This window comes from Dermacentor andersoni, chromosome 1 (genome assembly GCF_023375885.2).
Source record: "Dermacentor andersoni chromosome 1, qqDerAnde1_hic_scaffold, whole genome shotgun sequence".
Classification (NCBI taxonomy): domain Eukaryota; kingdom Metazoa; phylum Arthropoda; class Arachnida; order Ixodida; family Ixodidae; genus Dermacentor; species Dermacentor andersoni.
This window is the reverse complement of record NC_092814.1, coordinates 364,551,147-364,576,327: the sequence shown is the minus strand read 5'-3', so window position 1 is coordinate 364,576,327 and position 25,181 is coordinate 364,551,147. Positions and strand designations below refer to the sequence as shown.

The window sequence follows — 25,181 nt, the reverse complement described above, 5'->3', positions numbered from 1 at the left end:
TACCGAGCACAAGTGAAAGTGGGCACAATGAGGAAAGCAACGACAGTCCTTTGCCCACATGCTACGAAGTGATTAGTCTGCTCGAAATCGCCAAAGCAGAAGAAAATGCAGGACTATTTCATGCGAAACTAAGCTAGTTCCATCAATAAAGTGATATTATAAATGGTATGTGCTTTTATGACATCCAATTATTTAGCAGGCTTATATCGAATTATGCTTTATATCGAACTGATAGGCGTTTTTATTGCGAATTCGATATAGCCGGGTTCGACTGTATTGGTCAGCCAATTGTTTTCGACATTGTGTATGCAAGACCAAGTTTTACTGCTTTTGACACGAGATTTGTAAATGCATGCAGTGCAGTAATATTTGGCTCATAGGTTCAGAGGAACATTGTTCACAGATTGGTAGTTTTTTTTGGTATGTTAAAAAAAAGTGTTTCAAGGCCCGTTTAATGAACTCTCTGGCCATGATTGTCCATGTTATATAACTTTTCAGGGTTTTACGTGTATTACAGTTTCTCCTAATCGACTTTCAGGGAGGCCTTTGTCACCGTGTCTGAGGAGGTTCAGTGAAAAAATGTGTATCCCAGTCTTCGACCATTGTCTAAAAGCTCCGGCGAATCCCTTTCTACTATGGCTATTATGGCTTTTGTAGCAGCCAGAATGTGACTGCCCATTGCTAGAAGCCACTTTTCTTTAAAGCACTTTTCAGGGTTTAGGCTATTCTGAATAGTAAAAGTATCTTTTGAACCGAATCGAATATTGAAAGTTTCAAATATTCGCACACTGCTACCAAAATATTGTTGCAGGTGTCCTTTTTGCAGAAGGCAGATTGGAAAATTTGTGCCAATAGCGTGCACCTCGTGAACAAATCTTGTGCTCCACTGCTGTGCAGGGATACACCACTTGCCAATGGCCTGTGATGAAAAGCTTTTGCGTGTCATCTGAACTGGTGGCAGCAAAATCGGTGATGCCGTTTTTCATACCACCATGCATGATCTGTGAATGGCTTTTCTGATGGCTTCTGTTGTGTAATGGTAGTGCCTTAGGCTTTAGAGGGTTTTTCTTTCCACCCCTAGAATAGCCCTCGCGGGGCTGACAGTGTAAATAAATGAAATGAGCCAGCTTGGGCTGCACATACTGCACGTAGTGAACCTTGCTGTGTTGTCATGCTGTGCAGCTGCGCAAGGTGACCGAGCAGATCAGCCTGCTAGCAGCCGAGAGCCGCAAGAAGGATAAGAAAAAGAAGAAGAAGAAGGCCAAGCGTGACAAGGGTGCTGTGGTTGGTGACGTGGTTGAACCCAAGGAGATCAAGATGGAGGCCGAGCCTCCGGCAGCTGTGGCACCTCCGGCCTCAGAAGCAGCCTTGGGCACGACGCCCACCACCCCTGTGGCTGTGACCAAGACGCTCAAAGCCTCCAAGGGGGCCAAGGGTGCCAAGGGGGCAGCAGCCACGGCCACAGCAAGTGCAGGGGCCACTGCCGCTGCTGCGGCAGCGGCGGGGGGGCCAGCCACGGGAGGCGCCAAATCTGGCGGGGGCCAGCAGAAGCGGCAGCGGTCGAACAGCAAATCGTCCAAAAAGAGCAAGAGCCTGCCGGCCTTCGACAGTGAGGATGAGGACAACGCCAAGCCCATGTCGTATGACGAGAAGCGTCAACTCAGCCTTGACATCAACAAACTTCCCGGTGAGTGCAGTTGAAAGGCATTCTATTAGGACAACAGTGCCAGTATAGACTATTAACCGCAGGATATATCGTATGTGATACAAATAGAACAATGTCTTCTAGCATGGCAGAAACGAAAAGAAAATCCTACACACTTACCTGGAATCTGTCCTCTTTAGCAGGGAGTCATTTTTCTTTTACTGCAGCAGCTTGCCGCACAACGTTTGCAGATAGGCAGGTTATTTTAACAACTTATACACATGAAATCGGTGCACAAAAATATTAGACTGTTTATGTATGGTTTATTTAACCTACTGTGATGCTTTGATTGAGAAATGCATTGGGGTGTTTTTCTTGAAGCGAGCATTAATTGCTGTATCATGTTATGCAGCATGTAGTTATGGGATTTGTCTGGAGGAGATCAGAGATTTGTTTACCCATGAAAGAACAAGTTTAGGGCCAAGATAGTGTATGGGCGGTACTCTTTCTTTAGCACCATTATTGGTGAAGGATAGGTAAGAACAAGCATGGGACATGCCACATTTTCAACGCGAATTACAACAGTAACAACAAATAAGTCGCTCAAGAAGGTTATCTTTTGGTTTGTGTCAAACTACTTAGTCGTTAAGGCTTGCTGTTGGGCTAGTTTGTTCTCATTCATATTTCATTATAAAACTGCTAATGACTATGCAAAGCAAAAATTGACATAAAACCAAGCTCTGTAAATAGTCCGGCCTAGGTGTTGCAGCATTTGTTGAGTCAATCAAGGATGATGTCATCAAAGTTTAAAGAAACTTTTGCTAGCTAGAGCTGTGAAAAATGCGCTCCATTTCTTAAAGCATTGTCTAGTTTTTTTCAGTGGTGTTATTTTTAATGAGAGAGCATCACATGGCCCATTGTGTGACCCTGCTCACATCAGAAAGCTGTGGCAGAAAAACTACACACAAATTAAATTGTCTTCGTCTTTAAAAATAAAGTGGCCACAGTGAGGATTCAATCCTCCGCTCCGCTGCCACTGCTACCACTCCGTAGGCAAGTGTGCTAATAACCACTGCATCACCGTTGCAGCAGGTGACAGTGACAAATATCTTTGAGGCTGTGCACCTGGTTGGGCTCTGCCTCGCGGGCAATTCACTAGATGGCGCATGATAGGAGTGGCGCCACTCTCATGTTTTCATCACTCTCTTTCGAATATTTGGGGAGATGCACCTTGCCTCGCTGCAGCAGCTTGCAAGTCTTTCTGCATTGCGATGGTCTCATACAGTTAAACTTGAGTATAACGAAGTTGGTAAAATCTGCAATTTACTTCTTTATACCAAAATTTTGTATTGAAATTCAACCTTTCATGCGAATATGTAGTCTCCGACCATTTTTCTTGCACAAAAAAGGGCCGCAGAATTTTTCGAATTATCGGGCAATTGAAAAAAGCAAATTTGAACGAGAAAATGATTCCTTTTGATGAATTTGGGAGCCTGCGAAAAATGATACGGTTTCATGTCACGCCAATAATATCTTCACATCAGTGGTGTACGAATTAACCAACGCGAGCTATGCTCTTACGTGCACTCCGCCCCCGCGGCTGATAGCGTCGCCCCCCACTGGGATGACACTATCATGGAAAGCACCAGCAGTGGGGAGTGAATGCTTAGTCTGCCTCTTGCTCCAACGGGTCACGGAAACTCGAGATTACACGACCTTCAATATTAAACGCGTGCGACGACACCTTATATGATGCCACACAGTTTCAGCATGCCCACTCTTTGCATATGCGGCAGATTACCTCTAAAGCAGGGTGCGCGGCTGCGTATGCGCTCGGCTGTGCTTACAGCCATGTGCAGCCATGGCCAAGACGCGGGCCAGAAATTGTGAGCATGCCAATTTAACCTCCCCCCTCCCCTCGCGCACGCTCGATCATGTTACTGTGCGCTTGCTCCCCTTCCCATCTTTCCCCCCTGCTTGTGCAGGGAGGCGGCACTCGTGCGTGAAGCCACCATCTTTCTTTCTGACCTGTGCACATTTTCACTCGTACCTAAAGCACAAAGTGTGTAAGGCGCGATAGGTTCTTATAGCACTTGGACTTTATGCAGACATGATGCAGCTCTACTTCGGTGGTCACACTTGTGCCTTGCACGATTTGAGAGCTGCGTTTGCAAGAAGCCTTTAAATTCAATAATTTGTAAATTTATTGTTTTGGCATTCCTTTGCAGCTGAAGTAAAATTTTGTTATATTGAAATCGCATACAAATTTCATTATATTGAGGTTCTAATTACATAGTTTTCTATGGAAATGAGGTTATGAAAAGGTAAATACTTTGTTTTATCGAATTTCGTGACATTGACGTCGTTATATAGAGGTTTAAGGGGGGACCCTGCACCTGAAAACTTTTTTTAAAATCCTTTGTCAATTTTGATGAAACTTCCCAAGTTTATGTATATCAATGCGCTGGTTTTAAATATACATCCGGTTTTCTTGCAGAGTAAATAACGTTACAGAAATTGAAAAAAATTCAGGTTTCTTGCATAATTTGCTTGCAGGTAAGCTATCTACCAAACTATACACAGGATCATAAATATTTACATACGAAAATGTGGAACTAACAAAGAGTGCAAATAAGCAAGTATTGTGTTCTAGCCCAATTTTATATCAAACAACATTGCAAACTTCAGTGAGAGAAATCTAACTGTTAAAAAAAAAGAAACATTAAGAAAGTTCTAATAAATGCAACGTTTTTTCATATATTTGCACTCTACACAGCTTTGCCTTTCTGGAAAAAAAAAGAATTAAAGTGATAGCACAAGTAGAAGCAGAGATAATGCACCTCCAATACCGCATCATCATCAAAATTGTGGTTTTGAAAAAACAAACATTTTACAACTGATGTATTGAAAGAAAGTTTGAAAAAATGGCACCAAAGGCCATCAGTAGGCACTAGGTATAATTCATGGCCGTTTGGCCGTTGCCATTAGACGACACAGCATGTACTGCGAGTACGTTCACTTCAAAAGGATTACATGTTTTCGGGCCCTCAATTCCCTGGGAGTTACATTTCCGCCTGTAACGATTCACGGAACGAAACTTTGTCGGACCTCCAGCATGTGCAGCGTCGCATTCGCGAGACTAAGACAAAATGGCAGCTCAGGCTATGCGCGACGAAAATCGGGTGCGATTTGTCCCCAATTTAAAGTTCGACGCTTCTGAATTCGCATCTTTAGGTCACGATAACGGAAGAATTACGTGGTATTTTGTAACCAAATTTCGAAAATAGGCTCGGAAACGTGTCAGGAATGCGAAACATAAAAATTGAAAATTCGAATTTTGAGGTGATTTTCAGTCCCAAAGTCCTGGGTCCCCCTTAATTGTACCTCGTTGGCGACATAACTCGGTGCCAAGTAATAGTCTTATGTTTACGTATCATAAATATTTCTTCGATGCCTCCATAGTTTCTCTTTCCATCCCATATGGAGAAAGGAAAATAAAAAAAAGGCAATGTAGCATTTTTTTGTTTATTTTTTCTTCATATTTCCCGCAATGTAAATGTCTTTCTGCAGGGTCATAAGACACCAGTAACTTCATGGTGTACTGTTCAATTTACCTGCACCACCTGAACTAGTAGGGATCTGCCATTCATTTCAGCGGTGCAGCAATGGCGCTCTCTTTCATTCGATTTACAAAGTGTGTAGGAAATGTGCAACGCTGTATTTTTTCTGCACCCTCATCACTATTGTCGGTGCCAACTTGGTGGAGACGTATACAGGGTGTTTCAGCCAACATTTTCAAAATTTTTTAAATGTTGCCTGTGGCAGATATCACAATTGGAGTTCATGAGCTGGTCTACTCGAATAGGCGGACAATACTTGCACAAAAATTTAGATGCAAAATCGACTAATTAATAAAAATTCACCAATTACGTTTATAACTAATTACATTCAGGGTGCCTACCAACCGGGAAAACCAGGAATTCTCAGGGATTTTGAGTAGTCTGAAAAAACTCAGGGAAAACTCGGGGAATTTGTGCCTCTATCGGGGAAAATTAGGTGTAATTTCATTGAAAGGGTCGAAAGTCGCGGTAATGCTGGCTCGAGTAACAGACAGGAATCCTAATGAATATAGTTTTTGACGCCCTGTCGTCGGCTGAAGGAGTTGCCAGTGTAGAGTCAACGACCGACTTTCCGGATGCTCGATAATTTGGGCGGCTTCGCAGTACCCACAGAGTCAATCTATCGGAATGCTGAAATTTCGGCCGAAATTTTGAACCCTTCGGCCGTCCGATTTTCCGGACTTCTTGCCGTGACCGCAGGTCTGAAACAGCATTAATCAAAGCCATCACCGCTGCCATTTTCATTACCTCACCGCCTCGAACTGGCACTTTGGCACGCAGATCAGCTGGCAGCCGTAGCCACCACTGCTGCAACGCTAGACCTAGCTGCTTTGACATTCGCTATTAAGCTTCTTGCCGTTGGGTGCCATGTTCTTCATTGAAAGAATTCGCTGCTTTCAGCAATTGCACCGACTCCGCCTAGGTGGTCCTCTTGATTGGCTTAGAAGCTTCGAAGGCACAGTGCATTGCATAATGCTGGTTCCCGAAAGTCAGCTTTGCCTCTGTACAGAAATGTTACTTGGGGAAGCATACACAAAAAGTATTGCAGTGCAGCATAACAAGTGTGGGAAGGGGCTGTTTCCACGCGACACAGTATGTATTCCGTAATTATACATGCGTGCAACTGGTATTTCCAGTCACGGTATGAGCACCGATATGCCTAATACATGCACCGACAGGCCTTCAGAGCGTTTTCGAATGTGCCTGTGGCAGTTTGAGTAAATGACATGCATTTATTTTTTCCAACTGGCCGGTTTTTCGGACATCTTCGCGGCCCCTAAGGAGTTCGAAAAATAGGACGTGGACTGTGCAACTGACCAAGAAGATGCTTCAAATGGTCCGTAGGGCGAACGAGTGGTGGAATGAGGACAAGAATCAAAAGGACCTACGCATTGAGGAATGAACGGGAAAGGAAGCGTGCTGCCGCCGTTTTGAAGGAGCTTGAGCTTAAAAAAGAAAGTGTTGGCTGATGCTAAAATGCAGACGTCCCTCCTCATCCAAACCAAAATAAACTCTTTAACGCAGTGAAACAAAACACTGAGGCGTTGTGCGCTGGCTGAGAGTATGTCAGGACAGTTGAGGTTGACTTACGAGCTGTTGAGAGAGAATCTCAATTGTGGCAAAGTTAGGGCCTTGTATTACTGAGCTTGCTATCAGTTGATGGAAATAGCTCATATTCGAGAATATTTGCTTCTGTATGCATCTCCTTTTTATTCGTATTTGAGAATGTTGGACTCTATTTGCAATTTTTTTCGTATACATTTTTTTGCTGTGCATTTTACAAACCCCTCCTGTCTATTCTCTTTTTGAATAACATAAACACTACTTCTTAGTATTCAAATTGGATTAAGTCGTTATTTTTTAATTTTTTTCATATGCTTACTAGAGAGTGACAGCATCAGGCGATGTGGTTTCAGCCCGTCTTGACGTAAAACATAGTCCTGCATCACTCACAGAATTTTGCAAAGGCACTCGGGGAAAACCTGGAAAACTGGGGTAAATTAGAAATGTCAACTTGGTAGATGCCCTGACATTATGGCCCATATTGCAATTTACAAATTCCAGCCGTGGAGTTCGCAAGGCAGATCCACTTGGAACGAATTTTTAATATGACATCAGTTTCAAGACATAAATTCCTGAGCTTTGTGGAGAAATGCATTGGCGTTCTGGTTAATTCGTTAAAAAACGCCATTTCATGCACTGAAGCACAAGTAACTGGAACGCCTATGCATTTCTCCGCAAAGTTCCCATAGTTCCCATTTCTCCATAGCAGAATATTACAGCAAAATTGAAAGTCATAGCTCAATAACAATAACAATAGCCACTTCGGACCGCTCAGCGTTATCCCGCGGTCAATGCCCGGATCTCTCTGGGGTCGAAACTCCACACTTTTTTGAGCTGGTGGAAGCACGTCTTGCCCAAATGAAGTGGACACCCTATAAACGAAGAAAATAATAGTTTGGGCACCAACAGGGCAATTGAACCGGCTCTAGATATCCATGCACAAAGTGGACGACAAATCCGAAACTCACCTGCGGGTCACATCTGATGTTCCCGACTGATCGGCTGCATCTTCATCTCAGCTGAGCTCCGACGACGCGACATCGATGTCCAAGTCATCTGTGCTCGATGACTCTAAAAGATCACTTGCCAGATCATCGGAATCGAGTGAAACTGCGATATTTCGAGCGCGTATGATTCCGGATGTTGACGCCATCGCGCCGCTCAAGTGCGCCTCAACCTTTGAGCTTGTGCACCCTTTAAAAATCGCCGCTGCGCGGTAAGAATGTGACCCATGCAGAAACGGAAACTCTACAATCACCGAGATGGCGCCACGAGCCCAGGGGCGCAGCAGTTTTTTCAAAATGCACGCTCGAAAACTTCGTTCACTGGTGAACGATGCCTAGTGCCATGGTAAGGAAAGAGTTAAACAGTAGTTTTGTTTTAAAAGTAGTAAAGTCAAATCCCCGACTCAGTGACCATTGAACGTAATGTGTTTTGTATCCGCATAAATCGTACCAGCTTATTGCGTACGTATCGGTTAACACGTAGTGCTTCCACTTTTCGTTGGGCAAACACGGCGGTGTGTCGTCTCCATCGGGTTGCCCGGCAGGACAACGAGCCTCTGAGATCAAAACGACATCCAAGCACCCTGTGCATTTGCACGTGAAGCCCCATCAGCATCATTTCGGCACCGTGCCAGAGAGCGTTGTGGCGTCGTGCAAGCAAGGATTTGCGTTATTGCCGAAGCTCGGATAAAAAAGACATTGGGTGCTCAGCATAGATGAAAAATTAGACATAGTTCGTGCTATCGAACGTGACACGAAGATGTAGGCGCTGGCACGCGACAGGGATCTGCTGTTGACTACGATGTGTGGCATTTGGAATGCGAAGTTGTTTGGCAGCGCTGCTGCGACCGCGGAAAGATGTCAGCTACGAGGTTCGACTTTTCGCCATCGTTGCCTCTGTTGTTGCCGAAGTGTCAACTAGCGACAGTGATGAGGATGACGGGAAAGCGACAGCACGGGCGATTCAGGCCCGACAGTGGCAGAAGCTTCGCGTTACTTCAACCACATGAATGCACTAGTCACGACGAGAACAGCACCCCGAAATGAAAAGGGCGCCCCGCGACATCTGCAACGCCATAGCGCCTGTGCACAGAGAACATGTAATGCCAATGAGGAATCTGCCATGTGAGTGTTTGCCGAGAAGAGGGGGCTGGCTGAAAAGCTGGCTTGCAGCTTCAGTAAGTTTGAGGCCGCGTTCGTCGCTGTTAGGCCGCCTCGGCATCAAACGAAAACACTTTTGTCGCGCGAAGTGAATAAATACATGTTTTTTCCCCTTTCATCGCACTCTCTGCGAGTTCTGTTCTTGACAGGTAAGTGGGCGATCTCATGCGATTTCAGTTAAGCAGTACTACCGTTTAGTACATACTTTTTCCGAGCTCCGGCCAACTACGGTTTAACGAGGTTTCACTGTAAAAGAATGTCACAAATTTTAGATGCTAAAACCCTTCGCTGTACGATTTTCCAGACTCCTTGCCGTGACAGTAGGTCAGAAACGACATTAACTGAAGCCAACGCTGCCGCCATTTTGATTATCTTGCCGCCTCAAGCCAGTGCTCTTGCATGTTGGTCTGCTAGCATAATAGCCACCATCGTGGCAACGCTCGGCCTAGCTGCTTTGATGCTCGCTACCAAGCCTCCTGCAGTCAGTGCCTTGTTTTAATGTGATCAACATTCTTGGGGTATCTCACACACTTTCCAGGGGTTATCTGTATGTTTCTATGTATCTATGCTTGTATCGAACCATTTCTCCCCGCCTGCCTGGGTCACTGGGTTGTCCGTGGTTGAATGGGTAGCGCATCGGGCTGCTGTACTGAAGGGACAGAGTTCGAATGCAACCTTTGGAACAACTTGGTATGTGGCAATGTGTATGTACTCATGAATGAGTTATGTGTCAATGTGTACATACGTGCCACTCTTCAGCAAGCTTCTTTCGGACATGGGTCACTGTAGGTGTAGGACTGGGTAGGTATCGCGGTTCAGTGAAACTCTTGATGCCGTCTTGGAGCACTGGGTATGTGCTGCTTTTCAATGGACATCTTTCTTGCCAGTGCTTTAGTGAACTGCGCCATGAATGCATTGGGTAGGAGCCGCTCTTCAATGAACATCTTGCCAACTTGGGTCTGCGGGGCCACCAGATGGCGCACCGTGTCCAGAAAGAATAATGGAAGGAAACATGGATGAAAATACATGGGCGACTAAAGTGCACAAGTATCTACCTGAATCTATTAGCCCCTCCCCTCTGTAATGCTTCATGTAAACCCTGAAAGTACTATAACTGAATAATAAAAAAAAAATAAAGTGTGGACACAGATAAAGGAGGTAAGAAAGTTGGCAACCAAGCACAGGTTAATTGTAAGTGTAAATAGACAGCCAGGAGTCAGGAAAGTGAGAGAAACAATGACAGTAAAGTGGATGCAAAGAGTACAAACAAAAAAGGCCATGGAAAATTACAAGAATGGGAGGAGGTATTAGAAGGAACAATCTGTATAACACAAAGGGCTATGCCTTGCCATTTGAGGCTTTAGCTGGTTGCCTAAAGACAAAAACATACAGGAGCAAATGCAACAATATGAGGCATGTGCCTGCTTCAGCAAAAATCCAGAGACCATTCGGCACATTCTAATGGAACGCGATAGGATTCACCCAGTGAGACGCACGGGTGACGTACACCTTCCAGAAGCTCTTGGATTTGAAGTGGAAGGATGTATCAACCGTTCAGCAGTCGAGATGAGCAAGACACGTTAGAGTATTGATGGAACAAAAAAAAAGGAAAGGGGGGAAACGATACAAGTGGATCCATTACAGGCATATATAGTAGCAATGCAAGGTAGATGGAAGAGAAGAAAGAATATGCATAAAAATGCTAGGCTGAACAGCATGCATCAACTCAACCAGGCTCATTTCAAAGGGGATCGTCAGTGAGAAGCTGCCCGCTTTCCGTCTGTTGGTCTGCATCGGCACGCCATGCAGGCTTTGCGGCTACTCTGCTAGATGGTGCCGAGTGTTCTGAGTGAAGTTTGCTACAACACACGCCTAGCTTGTTTCGACGGGTATGCATTGTCGCTATGTCGATCCAGTGCTAAACATTACTGTCAAAGGCATCATAAGGTTGGTTCTGCTGATTCTTTAATCTGTCTGTAACCTGATGGCCGCAAACATGGGTCTCTAGGTAGTCCACGGACGAATAGGTAACCTGTCAGGCTTGCGTGTTTAGGGAACAGGGTTCGAAACCAACTGTCAGACTAACTTGGGTCGCTGGGCATGTGGCACTGTGTACCTATGTGCCGCTCTTCAACGAACCTCTTTGAGCCCTACATGGGTCATTGGGGATGCCGGACTGGGTATATACAGTTTTTCACTGAATCTCTTTCAAGCTGATGGGGAACTGCAGCACTGTATACGTGCCACTCTGTCTGTGCTGCTCTTCAGTCAACACCAACTCTGGCCACTGAGTATATGTGCATTTGGGTGTTTGGCTACAGAGGCAACAACTCTGCTTTGGCATGCAATGGCGAGCCACGCATTCGACAGGTCATGTGCGGTCTTCTCGGCCATGCAACTAGATGTTGCAGTGTGTACAGAAAAAAAGCGCAAGAGAGGAGCTCAGCTGCTGCATGATGCATTTCTCGGCGCATGGACCGGTGCGCCATGCATTTTGGAGGCCACACGCAGAAGCCACTTGCAGGCGCTGCAGCTAATGGCACGAAGTGTTCATAAGGAAGCCTAAGAGAGCAGTCCTGCTGCAGTGTACGACTCGTACATGAGGCGGTTCAGTGGGGTTGTGTCGCCATATTGCTTTAATGCTGAGCGCATTACCGTCGATAGTTGTGATGGGATTGGTTCTGCCTAATTTTTTGCTGAAGGAATTCACTACAGTCGAACCCACTTAGTCGCCGATTGATTTTCCGGATTCCGAAAATTCGGACATGCTCGATTATTCGTACTGCTTCGCGGCACCTCCATTCTCCCCATAGACCATAATGTATAACAACTGCCGAAAGTTCGGACACCTTGCAACCTCTCGTCTTACTTTTCGGACACTCCTTGAGCCAACTCGATCGAGAGCACCATGCATCGACTCTGACCGGTGCATGGTTCGACTTGCTGACTGCATTTTTGTTTTGAATGAAGCCTCCTTGCTGCCCCAAGGAACGACTGACACAACCAACAAAAACGAACATGAGCAATTAAGCTGTTCGCAGAACTGCACTGAATGAGGAGCCAGCGAGCAACATGCGAGCAATCTGCTAGCAGCGCAGTTGACGCGGTCCATTCGTGTTTCGGTGGGTGGGGCAGCATAGAGCTATGGGTGCTGCCCATTCGTGTTTGGAGGGGTGGAAGGGCGATGGGAAAGAGCCGCGCGGAGATGGTTTGAAAATGAGCGCGCGGCAGCTGTTGGAACAGCGGCTCATCGTGCAGTGGCTTGAATTTCTCCTATTCTTTTCTTCTTTTCAAGGATTTCGCATTTTTTACTACCTTTAGGCTCGGACACTCAGCAGCCAGACTTCATCGTTATAAGCGATAATGCAGCATTGGGGCATTGTAGTAAATGGGTTATTTCACCATGGAAAACATACAAAAGTCGACGGTGCAGCAGCTTTTCATTGTTACAGTGCAGTCCACTTATAACGATACCACATATAACGATATATCGGTTATAACGATGGGTCGACATGAGAGTGTCATTTTATGCATTAGGTCTATGGGGAAAAAAACCATTTACAACGATAGGTTATTCACCGCATATTGGATATAACGATCGAAATTTTGCAATCTGGACGGCGTTTTCCGTGCCAAATAATCGTAACATTTGCGTTGCTTAGTTCCCTGAAACGAACGATGCCGAGACGAGGCAATGTTTACCTCCGTAAGTTCGTATCTGCCGCCATTACCGCGTAGCGCGTCCCGCCCCGCCCCGGCGCACCGGAGAATAGCTGAGTAGGCGCAGCGCGCCACAAGATGGCGCTAGCTGCTTCATGCGCGTCGGCCACAGTCGCTCCGAAAGATAGAGAAAAAAAAAAAAAGAAACGACAAGCAAAGCGGCGCGGTGGCGCCCGTCCCGCTTCTCTCTCTATCTCGCGATAGGAGGCTGACGCCACCGAAGCAGCGTGCAACCAACCGTTCAACCCAGTTCGAAGATGGCGCCGACAAAGCCCAGACAAAGCCCAAAGCTGCGTCGCTTGACACGAAGATGGATATTTTGCAGGACTGTCGATGCGGCTTCAGGTGAGCGCCCTTGTGAAGAAGTATGAGCTCGCCCAGTTAACGATATCAACCATCTTGAAAACCGGGAGCACCGCGATTGTGCAGCCAGGAGCTATCAGCGGCGATGCCAATCAGCGGAAAAGGGGTTAGAGACCCTTTGTACGCCAATGTTAAAGAGGCGCTTTACCAGTGGTTCATCACCAATTTCTTCAAAAATGCGGGCTTTGTGCGTAAGGACGAACTTCCCCAACCCACTGAGACCAACACGGTGGAAGCCGCTGACATAACCGAGCTCTGGGAGCTCGTTCCTACTGGTGACACAGGTGGTGCGTCAATGGTGAAGTTTTTGACTGCAGACAGTGCTGCCTCGTTCTGCGATGAGGTCACCGACGAGGCGATCGCCGATGTGCTGTCTCGACAGACGGCAAAGTTTTGCGACGGTGGCAACGGCAGCAGCGACAGTGACGAGATTGACAGTGGCTCCTTGACCCGACCTCGATGTCCACGCAAAGTGCACTGTTGTCGATCGACTCCTTAATTGATTTTATGCATGCTAAAGGATTGCCGCCAGTGTTCGCGCAGCAGCTGGAATCCATGCACACCGCGGTTGTGAAGCTGAAACTGCCGCAACAGCAAGTGCGATTTCGGACTATTTCGGCGCGCCTAACCCTTGACACGGTCATTGGCGCTAGAAATAGTGTTTTTCACGGCCTACTTTCTACATCATCTATTCTTTAAAGCAAGTAGCGAATTCGAAGCTGCAAAGGTATGTTCCGCGTTTTTTTTTTTTTTTTTTTTTATTAGCTGCAGTACAGATATAGCGATCATCGGTTATAACGATCATATTTTTCGTCTTTCTCGATATCGTTATAAGTGGACTGCACTGTATAACCAATATATTGTTAAAACCGGTATCGTTATAGTTCAACTGTATCAGCAATGGTGCCAACTCCGCGTTCGTCATCCTCACTGATGGCTTTGATGTGCAGAAAGCTTGGTGGGTTGCATAATGCCAGTTTCCAATAGTTGGCTTCACCACAGTGCAGCTGTGTTACATGAATAGGCATTTACAATGTATTGTGGTGAAGCATATCAGTAGTAGAAAGGGGCCACTGTCACTTTCCACAGTATGTATTCCTTACAAACTCATGTACTTGCTGCCTCCTATCCTAGTGCTAGCACCGATACACCTAATGAGTGTACTGGCAGGGGTTCAGAGCTATTTGATCAGAACTTTCTGATGTTTTCGTGGCCCCTAAGGAGTTGGAAAAATGAAACGTTTACTGTATAAGATACAATATAATTACAACTTGTAAAATCACATGTTTCTTTAGGCATATGTGGCCTTAACATAGGCTCGTTTATTTTTTCAAAAGAGCATACAAACTAATACAGTAAGGGGTTAACAAAGTGTACATGTATCAGAAATGTCAACCCCTCAGCAAATCGTCGCACAACATTCTTCCATCTCGTAGAAGTAACTTAGCATTTATTTGAACAATTATTTCACCTGCCGTGGTTGCTCAGTGTCTATGGTGTTAGGCTGCTGAGCACGAGGTCGCGGGATCGAATCCCAGCAATGGCGGTTGCATTTCGATGGGGGCGAAATGCAAAAACACCTGTGTACTTCGACTTAGGTTCACGTTAAAGAACCCCAGGTGGTCGAAATTTCCGGAGTCCTACACTACGGCGTGCTTCATAATCAGAAAGTGGTTTTGGCACGTAAAACCTCATGATTTTTTTTTTTAACAATTATTTGTAATTTTACTGCCCATTAAAGTTCTGTGTTTCCATTATCAGTAATATGAACAAATGGGTGGCAAACTATTGCAGGCATCTTTCAAAGCTACTGTACACTTTTGAAAGTTTAAAACCCCTCTTCTTCTGTTTGCCGAATTTATGGCTCGTAGCAAACTGAATTTGACATCGTTTCAAGCCATGTTTCGTATGCCCGAGCAGACGATGGTGAAACTCTGCTAACGGCATGGCATGCTTGGGATCATGCTCCTCAGTCGGCGAATGGAATTGCGCATGCGGACTACCTTTTCATGGGCTTTCTCTTCATAGCCATTCAGCGCTCAGTGCAGTGGTGGCGCAAAAATTAAACGAGGAGAGTGACTCTTTGAAACAAGACCAACGAACGCTAACATATGCTCTACAGTACGATTGTTTGCAGACGACTGCACAATATACAGATTTTTATTTTTTATTTTTATTTATTTATAGAATACTGTCAATCCCCCATGGGGATTTTTACAGGGGTGAGCAAACAAGTCACATCAATTAACACTACTAAAACATTCAATAAATGAGTACACAATGATTGGAGATTATTCAAGAATAGCAGTAGTACATTCATACATAATGATACACACAACGAGACCAATGTACATCAACCAGCAGAAGAGAAAAAAAAAAAAATCACTAATACAGTCAACGACTGAATTTTCGGACGGTCAAATTTTCGGACATGCCTGATATTTCGGACATCTGAAGTTTTGGACGCTCGAACCCCCCGCCGCCCAATTTTCCGGACTTTTTGACGCGACGGAAGGTCGTTTGGCTCCTCGCGCAGCGCCCTTGCGAAGGAAATCTACTTGCAGCCGAAGCACATCACCGCTTTGAACCACAACTAGCCGAATCTAGCCGTCACACACCGATTTGGTCTGGCCACGCTGGCTATGTTCATCACCGCACTTCCGCCTCCGGCGGAGTTTCCGGAGTGGCGCCATCTCGTTTGTTTGCGTAGGCCACGTTTTGGCTAGCGTGGTGTGTGGTTGTGCTGCTGTGTCAAGTGTGCTCTGCGACGCTAGGCCTAGGTGCTTCGACGCTCGTCAGCGAACTCCACTGTTCGCAACTTGAGGATTTCGCTTGCCTTCGACGGCCCCCACTCCGTCTTCGTCGTCCTCGCCGATGGCATCGAAGCGCGGAAAGCAGTATCGCCGGTTAGTACCGGCGCAGAACTGACTGACGAGGAAATAGTCCGTCAGGTTGTGGGGGATTCAGAAGACTCCGATGTTGAAAATGAGGAGCCAATGCCTGCGCCGCCTACAAGTGCCGAGTTGACGCGAGCACTGTTGGCTCTTTCATTGGTGTACAGTGCTGACATGACCCTTGCTCAGATCGAGGTGAATATGATCGCATGCAACCGGAACGCCGTCCAAACAACAATCAACAAGTTCTTCAAGCCACTGCAGCAATAACACCGGCTGCCCAACGATGCACATGTATAGTCGCCGACCGTTTATTCGGACCTCACGGGGACTGTTGAAATGTCCGAATAAACAGGTGTCCGAAAAAGCAGATTAAGAAAAAAAAAATGAAATCCTTTATTTCCACGCACTTATTCGGGCTCGGCAGTAGGTTTGAAAGAAATCGTGAATGCGCCGTTGCACGCTGTTCCGTTTACGCGCAATCAGATAAGCCTGAATCTCGGAGAGGGTCGAACGGTCACTATAGGCGGCTGAAAGCACAGTCACTGCTTGTGCACGCTCCGCATGCGACGGCAGCGTAGCACATGGTGCATCATCTTCCGACTCGGAGTCACTGTCCGGCGGTGCAGCATAGAGAATGGGTGCAGCAGAAACCTGATGAATGATCTCGCCGTCGTCGAGTTCTGCGCATGTCAGTACTGCAGTGTCAGCACCTGTGAAACTGTCAAATGAGACGGTGTCCGGAATCGCAATGCAACCACTGCGCAGGTCTCGTCAGAACATTTCCCGCGTCAGTAGGGAGCACATCGGAAGGCGACAAATCTTAGGCCTCCCGGCACCCGTTTGCCGGGCCACCACGAGAATACGCCGACCGGACGACCAAGGAGGGTGTCACTTCAGCTGGTCTGCTCTTGGATTTTAAACGCGTGGCGTGCGGTGTCCACGAACATTATTGTAAAGAGTTTTAAGGGCACCGGGATTTCCAATGCCATGGATGGCACTGAGGACGATTGGATACATGAACGTACGGATGACCCGAGCAGCTATACTGATGAAGACATCTAGCAAGGATGTCCGCAGCTAGATGCCAGATATCCCATCGTTGGGTATATATGGCACGATTAAACAGGTTTTTCCATACGTGGATAGAAAATTGAACAAAAATGTCACACTTCCATGAAAGGGCCGCACCCCACCAAAATTGCTGAAAAAAAGTGCGGCCTTTATACAAGTGTATACAGTACATCAAACACCGCAGTCTGATGCCGTTACATAATAAATAACATGTTCATCGAAACGGTGCCTAATGTAAAATATTTAGGAAATAATTTGACATTGGATATTTCGTGGAATCGCCATATTGATGAGGTGGTTAACAAAGCATCTCGCGTGCTTGCGTTCATTAGGTGCAACCTACACTCTGCTAACACTGATGCAAAACTACTAGCTTACGCTACATTAGTACGCTCGAAAATAGAGTATGCATCTATAATATGAAACGCTCATCAATTATACCTATACTTGCGGACAACTTTTCTTGGCTATGAAGCGAACGCTGCGGGGCCGGAGCTTCTGCACATGACAGTATTCGTACACAATGTAGTCCGGGCGCGCTCGGCACCGGTTTTGGTTTCGCCAACTTCACACAACTTCTTTAGTGACAGCAGATACAACTAACTCGGCATGAATCAATGTTTATTCCCTTCAGCATGTACCAAGTTCTGAAGAGCGAGCATCGCAGCCTGCGTTGGAGCTCCCAAGCAGCCGTGTGGTGTCGTTAGGACTAGGACGTGCAGCCGACGCTGGCGTCGAATCCGGCACAGCAGTTTGCTCGCACGCTCACTCGTTTGTACATGGTTGTGATTTCCGGATGGGTTCGCTTGGTTTCCGCGCAGACGCTGCGAACACTTCTTTTTTGTGTGCTTCAACCGTCTTTTGCTGCTAATGTTGGTCAACAGCCTCTCAGGGGTGTTGATTGGCCGGGCAGCAAGTGACAAACACTCACCAGAAGACAGGGGCGCAATTTTGCGTTTGATGAATGTGCAAAACATGCGACGGTTTTGGGTGTTCAAAAACTAAAGAGAGCAAACAAAATTACAATAAAATACAAATAGCTGACTGGTCAATGTTAAGTATCGTTTCAAACTAGGTGCTGTAAAATACAAAAAGGATATTATTTTCAATTTCGATTCACGTAAGCAAATGTCAACAAAACTGCCAGACTACTCCCAGCAGCGGTGAAAGAGGTGCGATTAGTTTCCGTAGCCTTCGCTTCATAGCCAAGAAAAGTTGTCCGCGAGTATAATCAACAAACTAGAATCGCTTCAGAACAAAGCCGCTCGTTTCATTGCAAGGAAGTACTCTCGTACATTTAGCGTAACAGAAATAAAAACATCGCTCAAATTACCTTTACAGTCGCCGACCGTTTATTTGGACCTCACGGGGACTGCGGAAATGTCCGAATAAACAGGTGTCCGAAAAAGCAGATTAAGAAAAAAAAATGGAATCCTTTATTTCCACGCACTTATTGGGGCTCGGCAGTAGGCTTGAAGAAATCGTGAATGCGCTGTTGCACGCTGTTTCGTTTACGCGCAATCAGATAAGCCTGAATCTCGGAGAGGGTCGTACGGTCACTATAGGCGGCTGAAAGCACAGTCACTGCTTGTACACGCTCCGCATGCGACGGCAGCGTAGCACATGGTGCGTCATCGTCCGGCAGTGCAGCAGAAACCTGATGAATGATCTCGCCGTCGTCGAGTTCTGCGCACGTCAGTAAAGCAGTGTCAGCACCTGTGAAACTGTCAAATGAGACGGTGTCCGGAGTCGCAATGCAACTCGGCAGAATGTTTTCCGCGTCAGTAGGGAGCACATCGGAAGGCGATAAATCTTGGGCCTCCCGACACCCGCTTGCCAGCATTCCCCAGCGCAGTCTGCGCGGGCACTGTCGGCGCCATTAGAGACTTGACGCGATGTTTCCGTATGCCGCGTTGGATCACCGAAACCTCGACACAGCACACAAAGCAAACACCACCGTGCCGACACCAGTCACACAAACGAAACAACGTGGCCTGCTCGCAGCGTCGTGCGCGAAGTAACAAATCAGCTGCTGGATTGTCTTGACATGGCTTACTAAGCTGAAACCGGAACTGCTGCAGAGCCACTCTATCCAACCAGGCAGAAACGATGATGATGAGCGGGGATTTCCAGTAGCGCCACTTCGTGGGGCACTAAGGAAGCTCTGTTCAAAACAACAATGGAGTTCAACAAATCGAACCATGCACCGGTCAGAGTCGGTGCATGGTGCTCTCGACCGAGTTGGCTCAAGGAGTGTCCGAAAAATCAGACGAGAGGTTGCAAGGTGTCTGAACTTTCGGCAGTTGTTATACATTATGGTCTATGGGGAGAATGGCGGTGCCGCGGAGCTGACCGAATAATCGGGCATGTCCGAATTTTTGGAGTCCGGAAAATCGGTCGGCGACTGTACTTGAAAATCGCAGGCCTTAAGCACTGCTATCTTTTTTCTAAAAACTTTATCACAGTCATTCACCCTTCGCCACCCGTTACATCACACTGGCTTATCGTGTTATTCCTCGACTAGACCACCGCTTTGAAGTGCAACCTATATATGCGCGAACTAACTTTTTTAGTCGCCACTCTTGTAGCTATCAGACACTGCAATGAGCTATCGGAAGATGTTGCATGTTTTGCCAATTACAATACATTTGTTAGCCATGTAAAGAGCACATTCTTATGAATATTATTGATTTTGTTTCCTACTTCAATCATTTCAGGTTCAGTTGACTTGTGTCATGTAACTGTTTTATTTTCCTTCCCTGTAGTTTTAAAAATTGCAGATCCTGTCTTCGGTTCAGTGTACTCAGTGCAAAGTACCTGGAAACTGCAGGCCCTCTTATAGGTTATTTGGTCATTTTAATTCTTGCTCTGTTGTTTTACATTCACTATAATGTGTATAGGAATCTATACCATGTTTGCACCATTGTGTTTGCTGACAGTTTTATGTTAGCTGTGGTATATACTATTCATTTTCTTGTATCGCGCTTTCTCCTCCTCCTCCTTCTTTATTGCCGCGACGTAGTTGTTTTCAATAATTTACAATGTATGCTAGCTTTGTTATCATTTTCCCTCTATGTTATGCCCCCACCGGGCCTTTAGAGTAACTGAATAATTCATGACTGTGATTGGAAACTTGGAATGGCAACTACACAACGGAAAAAGGCCCTTGTGGATTCGTAAGTAAAAAAGTTGCATTACAACCAAAATATTGGTCTAAGAAGCATAAAAATTTCTGAGATAATGCATCAGACATTGTAGAACCCAAAAATAATATATGCAAAAAAAAAATTGATTTTTCCGCGATTTTTAGGTCTCCTAAGACCAGTGCGCCCCCTTAACAAAGTAAATCCATCTAAAGGAGACTCGGCAAGTTTTGGTGATCCAGTTTGGGCCAGCTATGGGCACAGGGAAAGACAGCCTGTATGAGTGTAGTGCTTGTCATTATAGTTCAACCCATTTATAATGAGTTTAACGAAAAGTGTTGTTCTCTATTGTCGTCCTTCCAAATGTATGATGAGCAACACACTCATTCTGCTCTACTCAAATGGCAGCTTCTTATGAATGAATTAAACTGTGTTTGTAATGAATCAAATATGCCATTACTGGAAGAACTTTGGCAGAAATTTTGTCTTTTAGCTCAGTGCAAATAGTGCTATGGTTTCTGAACCAAGTTTCGGTCGGCAGTTGCTCCTTGGTTCACTTTCTGTAAGTAGTAACCCTAAAATCGGTGGGGTGTTGCCATACTCCCTTTTGTTTCTGCATATTTTGTCATCATTTTGGTATGCAGCACTAAAGGTAAGCTGAGTTTTGCTAATTTTGCAGTCTGAGGCAGTAGTTACACATTAGCACAAAGTTTGTGAAGCTCGCGCATAAGGCGGGGGTTACTGCAAGAAAAATAAAGGCCTCTATCTATATTTAGTTTTTTACGACAGAGTCGAATTTTCATTCTAAAAATCTGCCTAATGCGGGTGTAAAGCCAATCTCAAGAATGAAATCCGGCATCATAGTGCTTTCAAAATGTTGCCTAATGCCGATCACCTGTAGTTTTGAAACCGTGAGCACAGCCACCATTTTTCTTTGAGAGCTTGCGATTATATTACAGTCAGTGGGATGTGGGTGGAATCTGGGTGCAAGAACAAAGCATTAGCTGGAAGTGAAAACTACTGTGGCATCCGTGCTGTCATTTCGCTAAGGTCTTGCTGTTGTGTCCTTCGTGACTGGCACGCAGCCGTGTGATGCTGAGTGCATTAGCTTGAGTAGCATTGCAATCCGTTACCAGCAACAACGTAAACAGTGTCGGTAAACTCTAAAGAACGATGTAGTAACTTTGGGGTGTGTGAAGGTTGACGGCAGCTCCCTTCTGAAATGAGGCGCTTGCTTATCTGGGAGCTCATATCTTCGTCATGGTTTGGTTATAGCAGGGGCCTTTTTTTCATGCTACGGGATGCCTCTTAATATTTTTTTGTCATTTCACTTTAGTCCGATTTTTACCACGACCATGTTCCAACTGGTAGTTCAAACAGTATGGCACTTTAAGAAAATATTTGTTATATAGTCACCGTCCGATATTTCAGAGACATGCTTGATTATTTCAACAGCTTCGTGGCACCGCCACCAGCCCTGTAAACCTAATGTATAAGGACGACTGAAATTGGGGCACCTTCCAGCGTGCCGTGCAGAAATTCAGACTCCAACTGCATGGCTGTGTGCAAATTTGGCCACAGAATTGAGCGAAAATAGCGATATTTTTTTCTTTTGCACATTGCCAGCGTGGTTTTCGGCCATGTCACGGGCACCTCCTGGAAACCAAAATTAGCCAAGCCTGGTCTATCTAGTAGTCGTCGATGATCGTACGGTGCATGCATTGACCATACTTATCTGTAACCACAACGTGAAAATGGTCGAGGTATAGGCTGCATATTCGTAGCAATGCCTTGCGCTCGATTCTATGCCACTCATATCGTCCAATGTTCATGGCTGGTTGATCCTGTTGACAGTGGTTGCAGAGGGTCGCTCTGCTTTTCGACAAAGTGTGAAAACTGCAACCATGGAATGTCTAGGACTAAGGCAAGCATATGTGTGTGCACCAATGCATTGACTAACTTGGGCTGTATTCTTGGACGATTACTTTTGAAGATACAATACTTTTTTTTCATGTGATGAGCACTGGATGTGTAGACGGGTGGCAGTGTTTGCACACTGTGATAAGGTAGCCTTTGGCACCTTATCAAGGATGCTATTGATCGTAGATGCCAATGCATGTTCCGCTGGTAATGTGACATTGAAGGTGCCCATGAAAGTGATGGTCCAAGAATATGTATGGCACACCATTTTCTTTTGGACAATTGTGGATTACAGTCACTTATTTTCGGGCGAATCCAGTATGTCCAACTCCCAAACATTTCAACTCTTTGGCAGCCCCCTCGAGTCCGTATTATCGGTAGGTGACTGTATGTGGATGCAGTTTCAGTAAAGTATGAAAATCATAAATACGCTGATTATGATGGTTACAATATGTAGACCGTTATACAGCATAGACCTCTTATGGTGCAAATTGCCGGAGTCTCGAATATTTGCACTATACGTGGTACTGGTCTATCAGAAAAGAACATTATTCAGTGGCTGCACATGTGCAAAACATGTAGACCAAGCAGCTGCATATATAGGTTTAGTCCGAGTACCCCGGTCTTCATGTAAAGCAGACAAATGAACACGGGAAAAATAAAAATGGCAATAGAGGAAAGTAAGTCCAACTAATTTTTTGGAACTGCTCAATTACTCGAACTTCCCTGCATCACCTTGTCACCAATTTCACAGAAGTAATGTAGAACGGCAAGTGATATTCTGCACACCGTACAGTACTTTGTTTATTCTAGGACTGATCCTTGTGCATGATGTCAAAAACATCATAACCGCAAACCATGTTGCAGCCATTCGAATGTTGCGCATGCCGCCCTCACTTTCGTTCTTGAGGTGGTTCATTTCATTTCATTTATTAATACTGTTAGCTCATTTTTGGGCTGTTACGAGCTGGTAAATATTTGTTGCAGTGCAGAATACGCGGTCAGTCACAGCCTTAGGTATGTACATACGAAATAAAATAAAAATGTGCACAACCTGCGACTCAACACAATACAAATGTGGCAGTAGGAGAAGACGCAGCAACATCAATATTTCTGAGTAGTTTAACTTCGTTAGAAAACTGTCTTGGTTAATTTGGTAGGTCAAGGTAAAGATGTATAGACTTTTCAACAGAGTCTGCTTGTGTTACGTGTTCTGGCAGCAAGTTCCATTCAATTGTTGGTTGGAAGAATGAGTATTTGAATGCGTTGATCCGAGCTTGGAAAGGTGCAAGTTGCTGATTGTGACTGTTCCTCAATGTTCGGGCTGAGTGCTGCTTTATGTACAGTCCAGTGTTCACATTAAAAAAGTTACCCCGCAAAAGATAGAGGAACTTAAGTCTAGCAACTCTTCTCCGCTCTAGCGAGGCAATCAGTATATGGCAGGTTGCAGCCAGGTGTGCGTGCCTACCTGGGTGTGTTAATGTGCGATAATGAGGCGTGCTGGCATGCGCGGCGGTGTGGAAGACCAGTGTTGCTCGAGGTTGTATTTTATGTGGGAATTCTTAACTGATGCTCCAATTGTATGCTGAACCCCGCAGAAAGCAATATGCTCTGTGCACAATGAATGGTATGTTTTTTTTTTTTTTTTTTCCAGAAATGCATCTAGTTTGCATGTCCATTAGCAGGACAAATTAATTTTGTTGTAACGAGGTTTTAGATACAGATATCCATGTGGCTTTCAAGGAGAAATGCATTATTTCTTTACACAGTTAAACCTCAATTTAACAAATTTCTGGACAATGAAATTCTCAATACAGTGAAGTATTCAACTTTTTATAACTCGTCTGTAGAACATGTGTTTAGAACCTTGACAAAACGAAGTGTGTTTATACACGATTTCATTATAATGAAATTTAAATGCTGCTGCAAAGGAATACTGAGACAATAAGTAGAAACATTGCGGACGCAGATGGTCAAGTAATTGAAATATACGTCGCTGCTTGTGAATCTACCTAGCCGCTGTGGTTGCTTAGTGGCAGTGGTGTTGGGCTGCTAAGCATGAGGTTGCAGGTTCGAATCCCTGCCTCGGTGGCTACATTTCAATGGTGGCCAAATGCGAAAACACCTGTGTACTTAGATTTAGGTGCACACTAAAGAATCCCAGGTGGTCCAAATTTCCGGAGTCCTCCACCATGGCATGCCTCATAATCAGAAAGCGGTTTTTGCATGTAAAACCCCATAATGTTTTTCTTTTTGCAAGTCTACCTCTCAAATTGCGTGCTGCACAACTAAGAGCGACCACAAAAGCGCAGCAGTGTCATGTTCCGTGTGAAGTCATAGTGTGATAAAGATACTATCATGCCATGTAATGTATGCTTTGTGTGCGAGTGTAAGTGTGCAAGTGTGAGTTGAGGCGGAGGTAGGCTTGGTGGTCTTCCTGCACTGGCACAGGGAAAGGAGGAGGAGGGAAGCAAGGGCTTGCGGGAAGGGAGTGGGAGGGGGGCAGGTTGGCACATGCCTCTTTTTCTAGCACTGTTGTGGCTGCACATGGCGGTCAGTGGCCCACCTGCCTTGTTTTAGAGGTAATCTGCCGCATTTGCAAAGACTGGGCGAGCTGAGATGGCATAACTTCATGTACCGTCTGTTCGCGCGTTTAGTGCTGGAGGTTGCGTTGTCTTGAATTTTGGACTTGTTGGAGCGAGACACCCACTGAGCATTCGCTCCCCGCTGCAAGTGCTTTTCATGATAGCATGGTCCCACTGTGGGCGACAAGCCACAGGGGCAGAGTGGACACAAAAGCGTGACTGGCTTCACTTCGTACCGCCAATCTGAAGATGTGGTTATATGAAGATGTGATTTTCTTTTTCTGATTCAGATTTACTTGTACTGATTGCTTGATAATTCGGACAGTCTTGTGGCCCCTTCCATGTAAGAAAAATTTGTTGGCTACTGTACTTATTTGCATAAAATATCAAATTTCAGTCTGAGCGTTAGTGGTTTCGACTGCACTAAAACAATTTAAGGGATGTTTTCACAATTTGTAATGCTGTATGAAACACAAGGATAAGCGATGT

The 25,181-nt window shown here is 45.4% G+C and overlaps 1 protein-coding gene across 10 annotated transcripts in view; it reads left to right on the top strand.

Moving 5' to 3' along the window:
• LOC126516459 (bromodomain-containing protein 3-like) overlaps positions 1-25,181 on the top strand; it is a 159,913-nt gene that overhangs the window by 67,349 nt on the left and 67,383 nt on the right. For all 10 annotated transcript variants that reach the window (XM_055063937.2, XM_055063936.2, XM_055063934.2 and 7 more), the window contains one exon: positions 1,183-1,687. In XM_055063937.2, coding sequence (XP_054919912.2) covers positions 1,183-1,687 — 505 coding nt within the window. The remainder of the gene's footprint in view (positions 1-1,182; positions 1,688-25,181) is intronic.